This window comes from Balaenoptera ricei, chromosome 17, assembly GCF_028023285.1.
Source record: "Balaenoptera ricei isolate mBalRic1 chromosome 17, mBalRic1.hap2, whole genome shotgun sequence".
In the NCBI taxonomy this organism is placed as follows: Eukaryota; Metazoa; Chordata; class Mammalia; order Artiodactyla; family Balaenopteridae; genus Balaenoptera; species Balaenoptera ricei.
Genome location: NC_082655.1, coordinates 7362788 through 7382168, shown reverse-complemented (window position 1 = coordinate 7382168; position 19381 = coordinate 7362788). Strand labels below are relative to the sequence as shown.

The following is a 19381-nucleotide window of genomic DNA, read 5'->3' as shown; positions in this document are numbered from 1 at the left end:
AGAAAATGAATCAGTCTGCCCCAAGACCCAGAAGTAGCCGAGCTAGGATTTGAACCCAGATCTGTTTGCCTCAGTCCGTGAACCTCACATCCACGCCAGTTAGGTTAGTATCGGAGCACAGAAATAGCACATTTTGACCTCTACTCTGAGTTCTGCAGGAGAACGATGATAGTTCACCCAGCCACAAGCTTCAGTGTGACCCGACTCCCGACCTGAACAGCAGATGGATACACAGGGGGTGGGAGGGCTAGAAGGGCACCGTGCACACACCAGGTTCTGAGATGTTAGGTACTAACATGCATTTGTCTCAGGATCCGTTTTTAAAAAGGCTAATATCTTATCTCCCTTTAACAGATAACAAAAGCCACTTGCCTAAGCCACCCGCAGCCCCTCCGCGGCTGTGGTGCAGGCTGACCCCTGCGTGAGGGCCACAGAGGGCAGGCGGGGGCCTGTCCCTGTCCCAGGCCAGGCTCCACCAGCAGGCGGAGCGCCCTGCACTGCCTGCATCAGCCCTGAGCACACTCCATCCCTGTTCACCCAGAAAGAACGCCCATGACGAACTCATCGGCCCAGGATGGAGGCACCTTTTTGGAATCCCCACAAGAGCAGCAGGTGTGCCAGCGCAGCTGCGGCATCCCATGAAAGCCCCAGCGCTGAAACCTGAGTCCATCGGAGGCCGCTGCCCCCAGGCTGCCTGCCAGAGCAGACGAGAGGGCTCGGGGTGCAGCGGCTCCTGGGACAGCGAGTCCAAGATGCCTACACGCTCAGAGTGACTTTATTCGTGGCAAGTGCCCAGAAGAGACCACACAGAGATTTAAATTTAGACGCCAGCCTCCCTTGGGAAGCCTCCTTTCACCCTCCAACTAGACCACGTGTCCTGCCTCTTTAGCAGCCCAAACCTAATCCCAGAGAAGCACCTTCCCCACTGCACTGAAACCACCTCTTTGTCTAAATGCCACCCACCAGCCAGGAGGCAGAACCAGCAGGAACAGTGCCTGGGCCTGCTCTGTGCTCCCAGCACCTAGCACAGCACCCAGGCATAGAGCAGGTGCAATTAAGGAATAAATTAAGAAGGAGGGAAGGGGAAGGGGAGAGAAGGAAGAGAGAAGAAGGAGAAAAGAAGAGTTCCTATTAAAAGTATGAAAGGGGAAGATGATGGAAGAACCAAAACCCGGCTCTCAGCAGACCCAGGTAAACTCCTGCTCAGGTAAGCCCAGTGTCCCCGCCTCCATCAGGATGAACAAGTGTGCGCACACACATTCACCCATCACACACACACTCACCCACCACACACACTCACCCAGCGCACATGCACTCACCCAGTGCACACGCACTCACCCAGCGCACACGCACTCACCCAGTGCACACTCACCCATCACACACACACACCCACCACGCATGCACACACCCATCACACACCCATTCACCAATCACTAACACACACTCATACAGTCACACACTCACACGCACACATTCTCTTTTACACACTCATACCTACATACAAGAGGGAGAATGAACTTAGTCCATTAGGGAATTTTTTTCTCGGACCAGAGCCAGAGATTTGATTAGCAAGAAGGCAGAAAAATAAAAGGCTCTTCTGCAGACCTTTTCCAACACGAGCAAAAGAGATTAAAAGGCTATAAAATAAACCAGAGGATTTAGGAACCTTCATGTTATAAAGGGAGACCAAAATAATAAATCAATTACTACTCAGGTAAAGGTTTAATTAAACCATTTCAAGCATCTCTCAACTTAAAATGAATTGTGAAGGTTAAACCTGAATGGAAATCATTAGAGAGAAACTAAGATTCTGGAAGTTTCAAATTTTATGGGCTTGGACAAAGAGGAGAGGAAGGACTTGGGGTTCTTAATGAAAGACTTTTGAAGAAATTTTCTCATATTAACAGTCTAAGTCTAATTAAAGTCTTAAGAAATACTCTTTAAAATTAAATTACACAGGCAACTAATCTTCCAGTACACACACACACACACACACACACACACACACACACACACAAAGAGAAAATGTATTCAAGAAGAATTTAAGTGAAAAGTAAATTAGTTAATAAAGGAAAATAACTTTTAAAAGAAGTTCAAAGGTAAGAATTTGATCATACCAAGAGTACCACAAGAACACTGCATGGTCAGGCCGCTCAAGATGGCTGCACTCTTGCTCTCTGTACATCCCCTGCCCGACCAGGGCTGCTTCACCTGCACCCTACTCACCTGACTGACCTTCCTGTGTACTTGACCCAGGCCCCAGCTGGTGATAGTTTATCAAAGGGGCGGTGAGGGGCGTGCCCCTCGACTGGTTTCCCTGGTAACTAATGAGCCCAGCTGACATCAATTCCCCTGTAACTGGTAATCTCCCCTTCCCCCCACCCCAGGACCAAGGCTACCAACACGTCCTGCCCTCCACGCCCCGCACACGGTGGGGTGTCCCTCCAGGACTTTGCTTCAGACCTGTAAGCTCCCCCACCCATTAAACCCCTGATGTCTCTGTGGCTGACTCCGGGCTCTTTCTTTGGCCTTGAAGCTGGGCAAGCACAGGCCTTGTAGGCCTGCAGGGTGCAGCCCAACAATTGGAGGAGCAGCCGGGAGACGGAGGAGACTCCCGCGAGCACCGAGATGTCGGGCATGGAGAGCTGCGGAGGCCGTCCACTAGCATGCGGGGCCCGAAAGCTGCGGGCGCAATCTCGGGGCGGCTGTCCACTACCACATGGGCCCCAAAGTTGCGGGGAAATCCCAGGGCGGCTGTCCTTGCTGAGTGAAGGCTGCCGAGAGATCTGGAGAGCAGTGCCCTCTAACGGCTCTGCTACTGTATCTAAGTGAGACTTTTGTAATTGGTTAAGCTAGTAGCTCTCTAGAAGGAACTGGTATTTCTCTTGTGCCTTTGAGAAGTAAATGATCTACCTAGGCTCCCGGGAACTTTAATCTTTTGTGATCTCTAAGAGTAAAGGAGAAAAAAGAGCCTCTAGGTAAACTCTATAGAAATAATTATGTTAGGGGAATGTCTATCTAAAATAGTCTCTCCAGATTTCGGGAACTTGAAACTAAGTTAAAGAAGAAAATTCATGGGTCATTTCAAATAGGATAAAATATTAGAACATTAATTGCTGGGTGGGTCTAAGTTTATCTACCTATGCCTGCTTGGGAGAGGAAGACTAAAGCATTAAATTTTCCAATCAGGAAATGCAGAATGACTTGCTTCTTGGTTTTTGCCAGAGGTTATGGTTTTCAAGGGATAAAATTATAATCAGTCATAATTCTAGTTATTGTAACCAAGTTTATCGATTACATTGTAATCAGGTGTTTAACCATGACTTTTTTAAGTCTTTTGTCTTTTATAGACAGTTATTGTTTTACTCTGATGCTTTTGCAAAAGTGCTTCATCTTCAAGAAGATTCACAGTTAAGGACATTTTGACAGTAACAGGTCTCTGATAAACTTCAGAATATACTGCTGAACTGGGTAAGAAATTAAAGAATCGTAATGGAAAACTTGATGGCTTCATTAAAAGTTAACAGAAAGATTGGTTACTGAGTGAACTGGTCAATATGGTTATAATTTTTATGGGTTTTGTCTGGAATGTTCCTGGTTTGATCTGTTTTCCAGATAGAGGGAAACCCTTCCCCTCAAGTTGGTTATGACTTACAGCAACTGGGTAAATTACACCTGTGGGTAGAATTGAAGCATTCTTCTTTTCTCTCTGCCTGGTCCCTCCAGAAACTGGGAACTCTAGGGTTCTGAGCAGCCTTATCAGATGAATGGGGAAGACCGTCTCCTGGCATGTGCTGGAATCTCAGTGTTTTGGGGACCAAGAGGTCCACCGAGGCAGAGCCTGATGGCAGGCCTTTGGCATGGTTTTCCTGGCCCTGAGAGGCCTTTTGGGAATTCAGTCTGAGACTCCTGAGGACTTCCCCCTCAGCCAGTTTGGAGGAGCCTATGTGGTCAACTGACCAGACTTATTTTGCCAACAAATTAATTTTGATTGGCTGAGTTTGGTGGAGATGAGGGTAATTTTAGAGAGAACAATATTATGTTTCAGTGGATGTTAAATTCTAGTTCTGTTAATTGAGGTCTGTATTTATGTAAGTTATTGTGTTAGCCATACTTTTGCCCTGATGTTCTGGATTGAAAGAAAATGATCTAGTGAAACTGTCACAGAGTATAATCACTCATGAAGTACGACACTGCTTGCTTTAAGTCTGCTGCTAAAAGCACATGTACAGTGCTTGTGTGACAACTGGGTACAAGTGATAAAATGTATAACCTATAAAGTGTTTCCCCCATTAACATACCTGAGCCTGTTCACGAGATCTGATTAGTTTTCCCCCAATGTGAATGACTAGGTGAATATAAAGGAGGCGTAGCACCCACATGATCTGAACCTGGGGTAGTAGAAAGCACCCCAGCATCTCGGGACAAATGTTTTGATCATCAGTGCTTTCTACTGGAAGATGTGCAATCAAAAGGGGAAATGATGGAAAAATCTGCACATGCTGCAGTATGGGGAAGTCATTCCGGCTTATACATGGTTTAACTTAAACTTTACTGACCAGAGCAGCCTGTCTTGTGGCCTTTCAGACAGGCGTTGTACATCTGCTTTGGCCATTGAGGAAGGGAATGCATTTGAAAGCCAAAACGGTTCAGACATCCAAGGTAAAACTAGGTGGCCACTGTATATGCGATTTTAGACATGTTCTCCTATTACTGAAGAGTCTTCTGAACTGTATCTCAGATGTGGTTACTGCTCGTATTGTGCTTAATTGTCACCACCTCCCCTGTGTCGTGCCTGTTAGGTGTCTCACACTTCGTCCCCGGCCTGAGGGAGGAAGTGTATCCGAGGACACAGCAGCAGCACGGGCCTCACTGCGAAATGAGTCTAGTTGCTGAGTGTCCCGCGAGATGCCGTGGTCGCCCTCCTCCAGGCTTCCATGAAAAATCGACCCGGCTACTGTGACTATGTGGGGACTACTGACCATGGGGGAGAAAGACTCTCACCATCTTCCTGTCCCACGTGCCAGCACATCAGAAGGACCCCCATCGGTAAACGTTATTGTACAGCTGACTGCCTATGAGCCCCCCTGGGCTATGCTGGGTGGAGTGGAATAGGCTGGCTTCTGGACACACAAGTCCAGCTAGTGGGATTAACTGCTTTTTGTTTAGAAAGACCCAATAGGTCCACCCCTAATGGCACCCAACATAACACGGGGTGGCAGACCTGTCCTGTGACTGCTGACTCCTGGCTAGGCCACCAGAGTGTTCCCCTTAAAGCCGGGCCTTCGCCTCCCCATGGGGTGGCTCTGGGTTTGTGAAAACTAGACATGGCCTTACCTTCCTTATAACTGGACAGCGCACTGCTGCCATTGACTCCCTCTCCATTGACCTTGTAAACACTTGGCTCCAAACTATGCCCACATCGCGGCAAATGACTGCTCTGAGCGTACAGTTCTAGGTGTCTCACTCATGATACTGCGGCCGTACTGTGCTGTGGCGTCTGGCTGCAGTGCCCCCTACACACCCGACCCCAGGGATATCAAGGAAGACGAGCGGACCAAGACTGTCAGGGTCATGCAGGGTACGCAGGGGTGGAGGGTATGGTCAGGCCCCTCAGATGGCTGTTCTTTTGTTCTCTGTCCACCCCCTGCCCGGTCAGGGCCTGCTTCACCTACACCCTACTCACATGACTGCCCTTCCTCCGTCTTGCCCAGGCCCCAGCTAGTGACAGCTTATCAAAGGGGCGGTGAGGGCCGTGCCCCTCGACTGGTTTCCCTCGTTAACTAATGAGCCCACCTGATGTCAATTCCCCTGTAACTGGTAACCTCCCCTTCCCCCGGGAGCAAAGACTGCCCCATGTCCTGCCCACTGTGCCCCGCACACGGTGGGGTGTCCCTCCATGACTTTGCTTCAGACCTGTAAGCTCCCCCACCCATTAAACCCCTGATGTCTCTGTGGCTGACTCCGGGCTCTTTCTTCGGCCTTGAAGCTAGGCAAGCACAGGCCTTGTAGGCCTGCAGGGTGCAGCCCAACAATTGGAGGAGCAGCCGGGAGACGGAGGAAACCCCCGTGAGCGCCGAGATGTCGGGAATGGAGAGTTTTCACCTTGTGCCACTAACAGTAACAAGTAGAATTTCTCCTAACTTCTCAACAACTCAATCTTCTGTCAGGCATGTTTCTCTGAGCACCCTGGGAATGGCCAGAGGGACTCAACCAAAACCTTTTGTGTCTGGAGTCTCTCCTTGTTAACGGTGTCAGACAGATGATCAATAAGCCAGCCTCTTTAGAAATGCCAGTCTAAATATTCCCAAGAAAGAGCAACTGGATTATTAGTGTGACTAACGAATCCTGCGACGGGACGTTTACCGCCACAGATCGCGCTTCTGCACAGGAAACTGGCCATCATCTCTCATCGTATAAAAATAGTTTTCTTGGGGCTTTTTCTGACTCTGGTTTTCAGCTGTTCCTCCTATACCATATATTTTCTTAGTCTGCGGGGACCTAATTACAGTGCCTGGATGGTTTCTCTAATCCATCCACCTGCTGCATCTGATGCCATTCAGTGGGAAGTGTCTGGACACTGCAAACAAGATGTATCTCACTTCCGACACTGACTGTGAACCTGAAGCATTCTGCGAATCAAAGCTCTGCGATGGGAATCCCTGTTTCAGGTACACATGAGCGGTCCAGCTGTGCTGTTTCGAAGATTATATATCCTTATTCATTCATGACGTATGTTATCATACAGCTTCCCTTTCGTCTTCTCTGTGCAGCATCCTTGGTGCTGTCACCATATCTTTGACTTAATCCTCACAGACCCCCTCGCGACAGGCAGATTTGTCTTCATTTTTCAGGTGAGCAAAGTGAGGCTCAGAGGAGTAACACCATTTGCTGCAGGTAATGCGGCAGCAGGTGCTGGAGGTGGGTTAAACACGCTTGTCGGACAATAAGCTCATGCTTTTTGCCCTGCTGGATGGTGTCAACTCATTTCATTCATTCATTCATTCATTCATCATTCATCCATCCCTCCATCTACCAACCAGGCATTGGAGAAGCACCTACAGAGACTGGGTACAGGGAAGTCAAACACACAAGTAATTGAGCAGATCTACAAATGGAAATTACTGTGACTTCCGGTTGGAGATTTGGATTTTTATGAGACCCTATGCCCACCAGACAGAAACTGAGAATCAAAGTATCTGAGAGCAAATAAGCATCATCGTCGCCCTCAGGCACACCGTGGGCGTGGCGCCCTCGCCCAGCACCCCAGCCCCCTTACCATCTCCGGTTTTGCCTGGGTTGGTGGGTTCAGGGGTACTCAGAGGCCTCAGGGGAATGATGATCTCATCCACATTAACCCCCTCTTCTGCGTGCTTCTCAGAAACGTGGGAGAGGAGTTCCGATTGACTTGGTGAGAAAAGGTTACAACATTTACACATGAAGATGGCTGGGTTTTCTGGAAGGAAAAAAAAAGCAAAATATGTTGTTTCATCTTCACCGAAACAATGACTACATCCAAATGCCAAAGAAAAATACTGAAGGTTGCTCTTCTGAGCAATCGCCAGGCGCCAACAGGTGTGTCCTTCCGGTGGACACTGCACAGCCAAGCAGCTCACTTCTAACTGCAGGTGGCCCCGGTTGCCAGAAAATTCTTTCTTCAATATTCCAAAACCTCAGTCCTTCTGGACCGTGTCTAATATGGACCTCCCTGTTACCCTAATCTACTCAAGAGCCTAGATTCCGGATTCACATAGCAAAGTAAAATATGAATATGGAACTTGAAAATTAATCCAACCTTCAAATGAATGAACCACACTGACAACACTGAAGTATTCTAGTGAGACTCACTCAAATTAGGTGCAAGGAAAAAATGATCAAAACAGCATTTCTTAAGAGCCAAGCACCTTTCACTGGCGGGCACAGGAACTGAGAGCAAGAAGAATGGGAAGCTGTTGCTTTTTTAAGCCATTTAATTCCTATTTAAAGCATTACCACCGTTCACAAATATTTATTAACAGTCCATTACGTTCATCCCATTATACTAGACAGGAAGACATATGGGGAAAACAACTCATTTTTGAGTCCAATAAAATAATTACAGGCACATATAGGAATATTAAATTTAGGATCCAATAACAAAAGCTAGATTGTTTTTCCACATTTACACTGAAAGGAAGAATTGGTATGATGGCTTTGAAGGTTCAATTTCCAACTCCAGACCCTAAATGCTGTAAAGCTGGATGACCTTGTTGAAGTAGTACTAATCTCTCGGTTGCAACACTGAACAGGACGTGCAGGTAACAAGTCTCCTCTGCAGCGGGAACCCAGGAGGCTCAGTAAGCCACGCCCCGATTCAGTGCAAGCCTCCACCTACTCTGTGCTCTCGCCCGGCGCAGCTGTAACCGCTGGAAATCCACCCCACGCTGCCGGGCTCCCGACACGCACCACCACCAGCCTCACGGGGACTGTTAACACGGCCTCGTGCAAGGCGTCGAGGCCACCGACTCTGCCAATGGCGACCAAGTCTATCGCACCTCTTCCTCTCCCCTCGCCCCCGTGCTCACAGCCAGCTGCCGACCGGCTTCCCATTTCACTGAAGCGGCCAGAAGACGGTGCCAGAGCCTCCTGGAGCAGCCGCCCACCTGCCGCTCCTGCCGGGAGGAGAGGGGGCCCAGCAGCGGCACAGAAGGGGGCTGTATGCGGAGTGGTCCACCCCGGGGCAGGCGGAATGTTGAACACGGTTTAGCAGCTCGTGGAGGTGAGAGAAAGCAGACCAGCATGGAAACTTTCTAAAGACAACGCACCCCAAGCCCCTATACCTGGAGGACTGCTCGGCCGGCCCTCACCCTGGAAGGCACAGGACAGAGGGCAACGCCGTGGCCCGTGCGCTCCAAACCCCAGTCTCTCCCACCGCCTCACAACACTGTTCTGGAAACCCTGCTTCTCTCTCCAGGTCATCCACTTTTCCCCCTCTGCTGGCCTCTGCACGCCATGACTGCTCCCATCTTACCACAAAACCAAGCAAAAATCTCTCTTGAATGCCACTCCCCCAACCTCCCCGACCCCATTTTCCTCCTCTTTACAGCAAGACCAGAAAGGAGACGAGGAAGCAAAGCAGTGGACCTACACGGTGCTGCCACCGTGAGGACGGAGCCCGTGAGGCCCTGTCGCAGAAATGAGGCCCTCTCTGCCTTCAGAGAAAGGGTTTCTCCATGAACAAGCAGGCGAGATAATGACCTACGAGAATTCTTTCCCACCAAATGGCACATGAAATAGAAATTTAACAAAGCAGAACATTGCTTCGTCGATGAAAATCTCTCATGAATACCGTCAATCGATATTTTATTTTTTTCCAAGAAATGCTTGATTCCTAAGGAACCCAAAATGCTTCCAAAACAGGAAGAGATCAAGTGACAGCTTTTTTCTTCGTAAGAGGCCATGTCGTTTGCAACGTGCACCCTGCTGATCCTATGACGACCCTATGATTTAGGCAAAAGGGGGTCTGTCATCCCCGTTCCACAGCTGAGGAAACTGAGACCGGGGGGAGAAGCAATCTGCCCAAGCCACACCCAGACTCTCTGCCACCTGCTTTTGACAAGAACTCTGTTTGGCGACAGACCATGAGCTGAGCACCTCCAAGTTACAGCTAAAACGCTTATCCCTGTAGCCAACTGAGTCTGAAATGAAAATCATTACAGAGCGGAGCATAATCCCCAAATCACGTATCAAGTTCTTTCTTGGTCATTTCGGCATCCACAGAGCAGCGGCAACAGGGTGGGCCCCAGTGCAGGCACCAGGGACGCAAAGATGAGTCGGGCATGAGGTCCTGCACAGAGGAGGCCACCAGCCCACGGGGGAAACAGACACACCCAGAACAACGGCATCTTAGGGCTTTTACCGAAACAAGTTCCCTACAGACCAGGACGTATTCTTGATTCCCGTTATGCTTTCAGGAGAAAGGGAATTCTGCGACACGTAGCAGAGAGCACTGTTGGGGACCACAGGGTTACCGTGAGGGGTCCCTTAGTTCACAGGCACACCAGGCATTGTCTGGAGACCAAATAAATACAACTACTTTTGCATCTGCACGTGACCACGTGTTGGCATCAGCTGTAACTAACCTACTGCCCCGTGTCCCACAGAGCCTGGAGGCCTGAGCAGCCCGGAGCGCCGCCTGGCCGTGGCTATCTGCCATCAATCAGTACGTCTCCCGAATGCCCACCGTGTGTCCAGCGCTGGACCTGGGGTCCCCGAGGTGCAGGCGGAGACAAGCACACATGAGCAAGGACAACTGTCACGGAGGAGAGGGTTCAGCGTGCGAGGGAGACGGCGTGGGGGACCGGCATCTGCACTGAGACCACGGAAGCCAGCGGGTCCCGGGAAGCCCGGCTCGGCAGCCCCACTGCAGGGCCCGCGCTCGGAATGGCTGACAGGAACACACCCTGCCACCAGCGAAGGGGCCAGGAGCCCTCCAAGACGCCCGCTCGTGTCTTCTGAGCAGCGGTTCCACTTCTCGAGATCCAGTCTTCAGGAGCATCCAAAACGCAGACAAGGATTGTGCACAAAGATACTCAACACGGAGGTGCCTGTCAAGTTCCAGAAGCCACCACGTGCTCTGCAGCGGGCACGTCAGGGCACATTCCCCACAGAAATTCCACGCAGCCACTGAAAATCATATTTGCAGAGAACCTGAGTGACACGGAAAATGCTCAGAATAAACGTTCAGTTCTACAGAGTGGGACACACCACAACTCGGTATGTACATGACTTTGTTCCCAATGAAGAGATGTGGTTTACGGGCTGATGGATGGAAAAACAGACGGCCAGGCTGAAAGGAAACACAGCAAGATCCTGCCTGCTGGACTCTTCTTTATAGGCACTTATGGATTTTCCACAATGAGCCTATATGAGTTTTAAAACTCAGGAAGGTTGCTAGACCTCCTGAGAAGTGAGGTAGCAGGTAAACACAGGAGTCAGGACACGGCTCCGAGTGATGAGCGCTGAGCAGCTCGGGCAGGGCGGCCTCTTGTTCAAGGCCGCGTCCCCCAGCCTGGCCAGAAAGGTGTTCAAGGAACGTGCAAGCCGAGACGGGTGCTGCAAACAACAGACACGGTGGGAAGAGGGAAGGCAGGGATCCTCGGCTAAAGTACCCGGAAGGCTTCCAGGAGGAGGCACTGAATGGACTGTGAAAGCGGCCCTGAGAAGGGCACTCGGGCTCCAGCGGGCACCAGACACGGGCTCCAGGCCACACCCCACAACACGACCTCACGCACTCCCCCACCTCCCAGCCAGCCAGGACTCTCATCCCCACGCGACAGGGGCAGGAGGCTGACCCCGAGGCAGAGCCCAGCTTCACCTGAGCCAGGCCCAACGTCTCCGATGGGCCACTCGGTCCTTCCGGGGTCAGCACTGGGAGGGAACACGGCTACACAACGGCCAGCAGGACCACAGAACCCTCGTGAGCCGGGCCAGCGGGTGGGCCGGTTTTGCTCCCAGCAGGGCAGTCCTGCACTAGGAACAGCCTGTTCAGAAGCCCCGGCAGTGTTCCCTCCGGATCATCATCTGTGAGCCGCCCCCAGGCCCCTGGCAAGGAGGGAAACTGTGCACTCTCTAGACACGTTCGCACAGCAGTGTATCAGCAAGACGCCAAAACACGCAAAGAAAGTGTCAGATCGGGCTGCATCCCGCAAACATTAACAATTGTTAACCTACCAAAATAACAACAAAGCAGCTCTTTTCATTTTTTTTATAGTAGACTAATATGAAAAAAATGGATCTTATACCCTGAAATATAATCATAATTATGTTGTCAGCAAATTCTGATGAAGATGCCAAAATTTGGATGCATTTTTAGGTTCAATTACTGTGTACTCATCCTTAACAAAAGGATTCAAAGGGAAAATGACGTGTTCAGCACAAGGAAAATCACAGAAGTTTGGGGTTTGAGCATTCGATTTCTATGAACTTTTGCCAGTTTTTAATCAGCTACTCTGTACTGTTAAAAAGGAAAACTCTTAAACTAACTGCATAAAGTCCTCGTTTCTGAACTCTGAGTTGCAAACACTCCCAGCCAGGAACAGCCAGGTCCTGTCTGCGACCTCTGACCCCCTACCTGCTCACCCCTGCCTAGGAACCAGAGACGAACAAGGGCCTCTGACCACTCCTCCCAGAGGAAGGTCATGACCTGGAGGGCCTGTGGGTCCCGGGAGGGCGGTCGGGCCCCTCTGACCCTAGGGAAGGCCACCGGGAGCTGACAGGTCACCGGCGTGGGTGGCCAGGCCTCTCCTCTCCTCTTTTGGCAACAGGCAGCCCACACGTCGGCTGGAGCCGGCCTGCTCCTGAGGGACCCCTCCCCATTCTCAGGCCCTCGAGTAAACAGGCGAAGAAGGTCAGTCCAGCCTTGAGCTGAAGTCGTGTGCCCCAGCCGGCTCACAGGACGTCCGGCCCAGCACACAATCAAGGGCGTCCTTTCCTTTTTGCTGTTGTCCTTTGTAAGTGCATCTCCTGTGGGGACTCAAGGGTGGGACGACCAGAGCAGGATGCGATCCAGGCATTCCAGGTCTCTCGGCCCTTAAGCCACCTTGTAAATTATTATTATTAATTATTACAGAAGTCACAGGATGAATCCGCGCTCGTGGCGTAACAGGCAACACAGAAGCACGCGGAGCAGAGACGGCCACCTGACCATCCCCCTGCGAAGAACAGCATCGCTGAGCAGAGGCTTCTGCTGTGCGTCCAGGGACAGAAAGAGACAGGGACACCCCACGCACACGCCTCTGCTGCCCGCTGCCCCGTCTCCCCCCACGCCCTGGGCCCTCCTCCCTCCCTCCGCCCCCCAGCGCTGAGCTCCACACAGAAGGAAGGGACGGGGCATCTGGTGTCACTGACCTGGGGGTCTCAGGGACCCCGAGCATAAACTCAAACTACGTTTTCCGACAGAAGCAACGTTAGAAGTGGCCTCAAAGTCTGCGAGGTCTCGTGGGGCAGCCGGGGCTGGGCGGGCAGGGTGCGGGATCCCAGCCCCCGACTGCCTGCACACCTGTGGGCCCGGCACTGACGCTTGCACTCACGGTATAAAGGGCGGGAGGGGGTAGCCCAGGACAGAAGTCCGCCCTGTGGTGCTTTTCAGTCTGGGTTTCATGACACAGGCGTGACACAAACACAGCAGCCAGATTCACTGGAAACACACAGGCGTCAGAGGGTTCTGGGCAAGGGAGATGGCACAGGTAAGCTGGTTCCGACATCCCAACTTCCTCCTTCAAAGCACCAAGAGAGTGAAGGCCCACGTGAGGGCCCACGCATCTACCCGAGGCCAGGCCAGACCATCGGAGACCAGGATGAGGGAGGAGAGCTGTGGGGACCTACTCAGAGACACGGACTCCCAGCCACACCCTGAAACGTGCTTCATCCAAATGAAAGCTGACAAAAACCCAACAGGGCATTATGAAGGTAAGAAAAGGAAGTGGCAGGAAGGTAGCCCCAGGAACAGGTCATACACGGCAAGGCCCTCCACGTGGGAAGGCAACTGGCAGAAATGGCAGAAGCCGTCAGGGGTGAGGTAACGGGGCATGGAGGGATGTGGCAGCCTGCGTGGCCTAAAGGTTCCCAGCGTACACGGATGTGGTTACAGATCTCTCCTACGCTGCTCCTGGGGATGCAAAACGGCACGGCCACTTTGGAAGAGAGTTTGATAGTTTTTTATAAAACTAAACGTACTTCACCATATAATCCTGCAGTCGTGCTCCTGGGTATTTACCCAAAGGAGTTGAAAATGTGTGTCCACACAAAAAACTACAAACAAATATTTATAGCAGCTCCGTCATAACTGCCAAAGCTTGGAAGCAACCAAGATGTCCTTCAGTAGGCAAATGGATAAACTGTGGTGCATCCAGACAATGGAATATCATTCAGCACTAAAAAGAAATGAGCTATTGGGAAGGGGGGAGGGGTAATATAGGGGTACGGGAGTAAGAGGTACAAACTATTAAGTATAAAATAAGCTCCAAGGATATATTGTACAACACCAGGAATATGGACAATATTTTATAATAACTATAAATGGAGTATAACCTTTAAAAATTGTGAATCACTATATTGTACACCTGAAACATATAATACTGTACAGCAACTATACTTCAATAAAAAAAAAGAAAAAAAATGAACTATCAAACTATGAAAAGACATGGAAGAGCCTGAAATGCATATTACTAAGTGGAAGAAGCCAATCTGAAAACGCTTCATACTGTATGATTCCAACTATATGACATTCTGGGAAGGGCAAAATTATGGAGACAGTAAAAAGACCTCCAGTAAAAAGGTGGCCACGCTTGGGGTGGAGGGGATGAACAGGCAGAGCACACAGGATTTTTAGGGTAGTGAAAATATTCTGCGTGATTCCATAATGATGGATACATGTCACTACATATTTGCCCAAACCCACAGAATGTACAACAGCAAGAGTGAAGCCTAATGTAAACTCTGGGCTTTGGGTGATGATGATGTGGCAGTGTAGGTTCTCCAACTGTACCAAATGCACCACCCTGGTAGGGATGTTGATAACAGCGGAGGCTGTGCATACCTGTAGGCAGGCGGGATATGGGAGATCTGTACCTTCCTCTCAATTTTGTTGAAAACCTAAAACTTCCCTAAAAAAAAATAAAGTCTTTAAAAATATATATTGTGGGGCTTCCCTGGTGGCGCAGTGGTTGAGAATCTGCCTGCCAGTGCAGGGGACACGGGTTTGAGCCCTGGTCTGGGAAGATCCCACATGCCGCGGAGCAACTGGGCCCGTGAGCCACAATTACTGAGCCTGCGCGTCTGGAGCCTGTGCTCCGCAACAAGAGAGGCCAAGATAGTGAGAGGCCCACGCACCGCGATGAAGAGTGGCCCACGCTCGTCGCAACTAGAGAAAGCCCTCGCACAGAAACGAGGACCCAACACAGCCAAAAATAAATTAATTAATTAATTAATTAAAAAAAAAAAAAAATATATATATAGTGGCAAAAAGTTCCAGAAAGATGCAGCAGATGTACCGTTCCCTATTCTTCCCACTAAGTGCAACTAAAACCCTGGACGTCACAGATAAAATACACATAAGACTGAAAGTCGGAGAGAAGGTGGCAGAGCAGCTAACAAACAACCTTGCAAGCTGAGACAGTAAGTGCCCGGGGCTTTCCTTTCACCCCTAGAACTCAGAAGCAGAAACACCAACAGGCACAGGAAGAAACAGCTCCAACAAGAGCCTGCTCTCACTGGCCAGTGGGCCAGGAAAGGGACAGCCTCACAAGACACAAACCTTCTAGGCAATATCCACCCTGCAACACTCAAACCCCACAGATAACACTGCAGCCCATCCCCACCCCTGCGAGAAGAATCAGTGACCTTGAAAACAGAACAATAAAAAACGCACAATCTGAATAACAGAGAAAACAGACTGAAAAAGAACAAAGACAGCCTCAGGGACCTGTGGGACTATAACAAAAAACAAGTCTACCATTTGTGTCAGTAGAGTCCCAGGAAAGGAGAAGGACAGTGGGGTGGGAAAGTATTCGGAGAAATAATGGCTGAAAATTTCCCAAAGTTGGCAAAAGACATAAAGCCACACAGTCAAGAAGGTGAGCAAACTCCAAACAGGGTAAACCCAGAGAAATCTATGACAAGACACATTATAATCAAGCTTCTGAAAACTAAAAACAGAGAGGAAACCTGAAATTAGCAAGAAAAACAGTTTCCTGTGTGGAAAAACTAACCGATTGACAGCAGACTTCTCCTTAGACGCGTGGAGGCCAGAAGGAAGGGGCACATTTTTCAAGTGCAGAAAGGAGAGAACTGTTCACCCATGATCCTACAGCCAGCAGCAACATCCTTCAGGAATGGAGGGAAAACCAAGACATTCCCAGATGAAGGAAAAGAAAGAGAAGTTGTCACCAGCAGACCCAACCTAAAAGAATGACCAAAGGAAGTTCTCTAAACAGAAGGAAAATGCTAAAACAATGACTCCTGCGACATCAAGAAAGGTAAAATGAACAAAGGAAAGTGTAAAACTATGGGCAAATACATCAGATTTCCTTTTTCCTGTTGATTTCCTAAATGACGTTTGACTATTAAACAAAAAGTATAACTCTGTCTGATGCGGTTCTCAATGTCTGCAGAAGAAACTTTTATGACAATTATAAACGGGGGAGGTAAAGGGACACAAGGTTGGGACTTCCCTGGTGGTGCAGTGGTTAGGACTCAGTGCTCTCGCTGCTGAGGGCCCAGGGTCGATCCCTGGTCGGGGAACTAAGATCCTGCAAGCTGCACCCCAAGGCCAAAAAAAAAAAAAAAAAAAAAAGGGACACAAGGTTTCTCCACTTCACTCAAACTGATAAAATGTCAACAAACAGTTCTGCATCTTGATTGCAGGGGTGGTTACACAAATCTACACATGTGGTAAAAATGGATTAGAACCATACACGCCCATTGTACCAACATTAATTTCTTGGTTTTGATATTGCACAACAGTTTCACAAGATGTAACCACTGGGTTGGGATGATGAAAGAGTTCTGGAAAGGGCTTCCCTGGTGGTGCAGTGGTTAAGAATCTGCCTGCCAATGCAGGGGACAAGAGTTCAAGCCCTGGTCCGGGAAGATCCCACATGCCGCGAAGCAACGAAGCCCGTGCGCCACAACTACTGAGCCTGCGCTCTAGAGACCACGAGCCACAACTACTAAGCCCACGTGCCACAACTACTGAAGCCCGCATGCCTAGAGCCTGTGAGCCACAACTACTGAGCCCACGTGCCACAACTACTGAAGCCCACGTGCCTAGAGCCCATGCTCTGCAACAAGAGAAGCCACCGCAATGAGAAGCCCGCGCACCGCAATGAAGAGTAGACCCCGCTCGCCGCAACTAGAGAAAGCACGCACGCAGCAAGGAAGACCCAATGCAGCCAAAAATAAATAAATAAAATTAATTAATTAATTAAAAAAGAAAAAGTTCTGGAGATGCATGGTGGTGATGGTTGCACGACAATGTGAATGTCCTTATGCCACTAAACGATACACCTAAAAATGGTTAAAATGGCAAATTTTATGTTATATATATTTTTTTACTCCCCTCCCAAAAACATAACCATTGGAGTAACCCTGGAAAAGGGTATATAAGACCTCTCCGCACGATCTTTGAAACTTCCTGTGAATCTACTATTATTTCAAAATACAAAGTTTAAAAAAAAAATACTCCAGCCAACAAAACATACCAATGGCTGCCAGCTTGGAGTCTCTGGAAAAGGCACTAAATTTGAGAAGAATCGGGTATACTGTTTGACATACCCATGACCCCGTCCAATCCCAACCACCCTATGAGGTCCAAACGTCCCGCAGAGGTGGAGTGAGGTAGCTCACAGGGGGCAGCCAGGGCTCAGGCCAGGCCTCTGTGCTCACCTCCATGAGAAGCAGGGCTCTGCACCCCAGCACCTTCCATACCACCTGCACTCATTGCCTGCAGCCAGAGCCCCGCCCAGCCCAATGTCATCCATCCTCTTAGTGACGCTGCTGCTAGGGACACAGTAGGCACTCAATGTTAGACGAAATGATGATCACAAATAGCCTTAAACATTTATCGATAACCATAAGAAGACAAAATGCTCATTACTAGACTATTAAATTCCTCTCTTTAAAAGTGACGGTGTAAAACAAACTCTCTTCCTTCCTCTCCTTCATGAGTATAAATCATCCTTCGCTGCTTTTCAACTATCTTTTACTTGGATTGATTAACTTTAAAGAGAGTTCAAGAGCCAAAATTAAGGCCCTAATAAATTGCCTACCTTATGAGAAGAATAGGATGGCAAGTTCTTTCAGAGTTGTATTTTTGTTTTCTTGTTGTTCACTTGCCCTTAAGTTATTAAATTCAAAAGAGCTGGCAGCTTCCCAATAGGAGTGGAAATATTTTAGCAACATGCAGCCAGATTGCTGTCACATCCAAGGTAATGAATAAACTCTCGTATTGTGCAGCTTACTACAATCGAAAATACTTTTTTCCTTTATCTTCAGGAAGAGAGGCCTGGGCTTGGACAAAACACTTTCCTTCCATTTAGTTTATTTTGAAGAACTTTTCATGAGCTGTGGATATGCCGTATAACATCATCATCACCATCACACTTACTGAGAACTTGCTGTAACCAAAATAAGGGAATTCAAAGAGGAAGAGGGAGAAGAAAAGGAAGCTTAAAGCAATTAAACACTCACCATGAGCTGGAACCACGCAAGCCTCATGCTAAGAGTATTCAATCTTCACAACAATCCTATGAAATAGGTTTCTTTATTGTATCTCCTCAAATCTAAGACATCTATTTTAAGAGGCACTGATATTTTACATACCACTAAAAAAGATTAAAATGCTACCAAATAAACTAAAACACACTGGTTTCTTACCACACCAATTGTAAGACACCACCTGATTTTAGGGATGTTAAAATCAGTCTTTGAATCAGTGAAACTCAGGAATATTTCCAGATTCCGATGGAGATGCAGCATGGCCCAAGTGCCCGGGAGATTGGACTCCTAACCCCTGTTCTTTCCTTGTAGGGCCCCATTTCCCCCCTCAGCACCCACAACAAACACACCTGGGGGCCCTGCCTCTGGGCTCACCTCCATGACCTCCTGCTTTCAAGAGAGAAGGAGACAAACATTTCCTGAGTACCAGGCACTTTCACACTCCTTATCACACGTAATCCTGACAGGCAGGGCAGCTGCTAGCCTACAAGGCACCTCTGTGAGAAAAGGAAAAAAGGTACCCTTTCCTTAAGACACTAGCTCCCCCTGTCAGAAAGTGGTCAAAATATACTGATTTTGTCAGAACAAGATACTACCATTTGCAGAAAACTGTCATAATGAATATACAAATCTATGATGTGAAATGGTCCCCTTAGAGGTGGTACCCTTGTGCAGTGTGCGACCTGCACAGCTGTACACAGTGGCCCTAAGGAGTCAGCCACGAAGATACTATTATCCCATGTTACAGATGAAGAAGCTATAACTTGCCTAAGAGGATCAAGTTCAGGCCTATATGGTTTCAAAGCTACCTGGTCAACTCACAAGGGACTTAAAAATCAGGTAGAAACACAGGCTGTATGCATGCATGTGTGCGGCGGTGGGGATGTCTATACAGGCACATACTAACCACATGCCACCAGAGAGCATGGGGAGGACGCAGAAACCCCGTGGCTGAGGCACCTGGGGAAGGCTTCTCGGGGGAGGGAAGCTGAACGGATCCAGGAGGTAAGGAGAGCAGGCGAGCAGAACAGAGGAGAGCCTCAACCCGGGGGAGCCTTGAGTGCGTGGAGGGGGGGACAAAGTCAAGGTCGGGGGGCAGCAACGCCTGGTCCTCGGAAAACCCACC

At 49.2% G+C, this 19381-nt stretch overlaps 1 protein-coding gene across 9 annotated transcripts in view; it reads right to left on the bottom strand.

The window, feature by feature from the left end:
- Positions 1-19381, bottom strand: part of ZFAT (zinc finger and AT-hook domain containing) — a 271720-nt gene that overhangs the window by 141839 nt on the left and 110500 nt on the right. For all 9 annotated transcript variants that reach the window (XM_059902251.1, XM_059902247.1, XM_059902249.1 and 6 more), the window contains one exon: positions 7280-7456. In XM_059902251.1, the coding sequence (XP_059758234.1) occupies positions 7280-7456 (177 nt within the window). The remainder of the gene's footprint in view (positions 1-7279; positions 7457-19381) is intronic.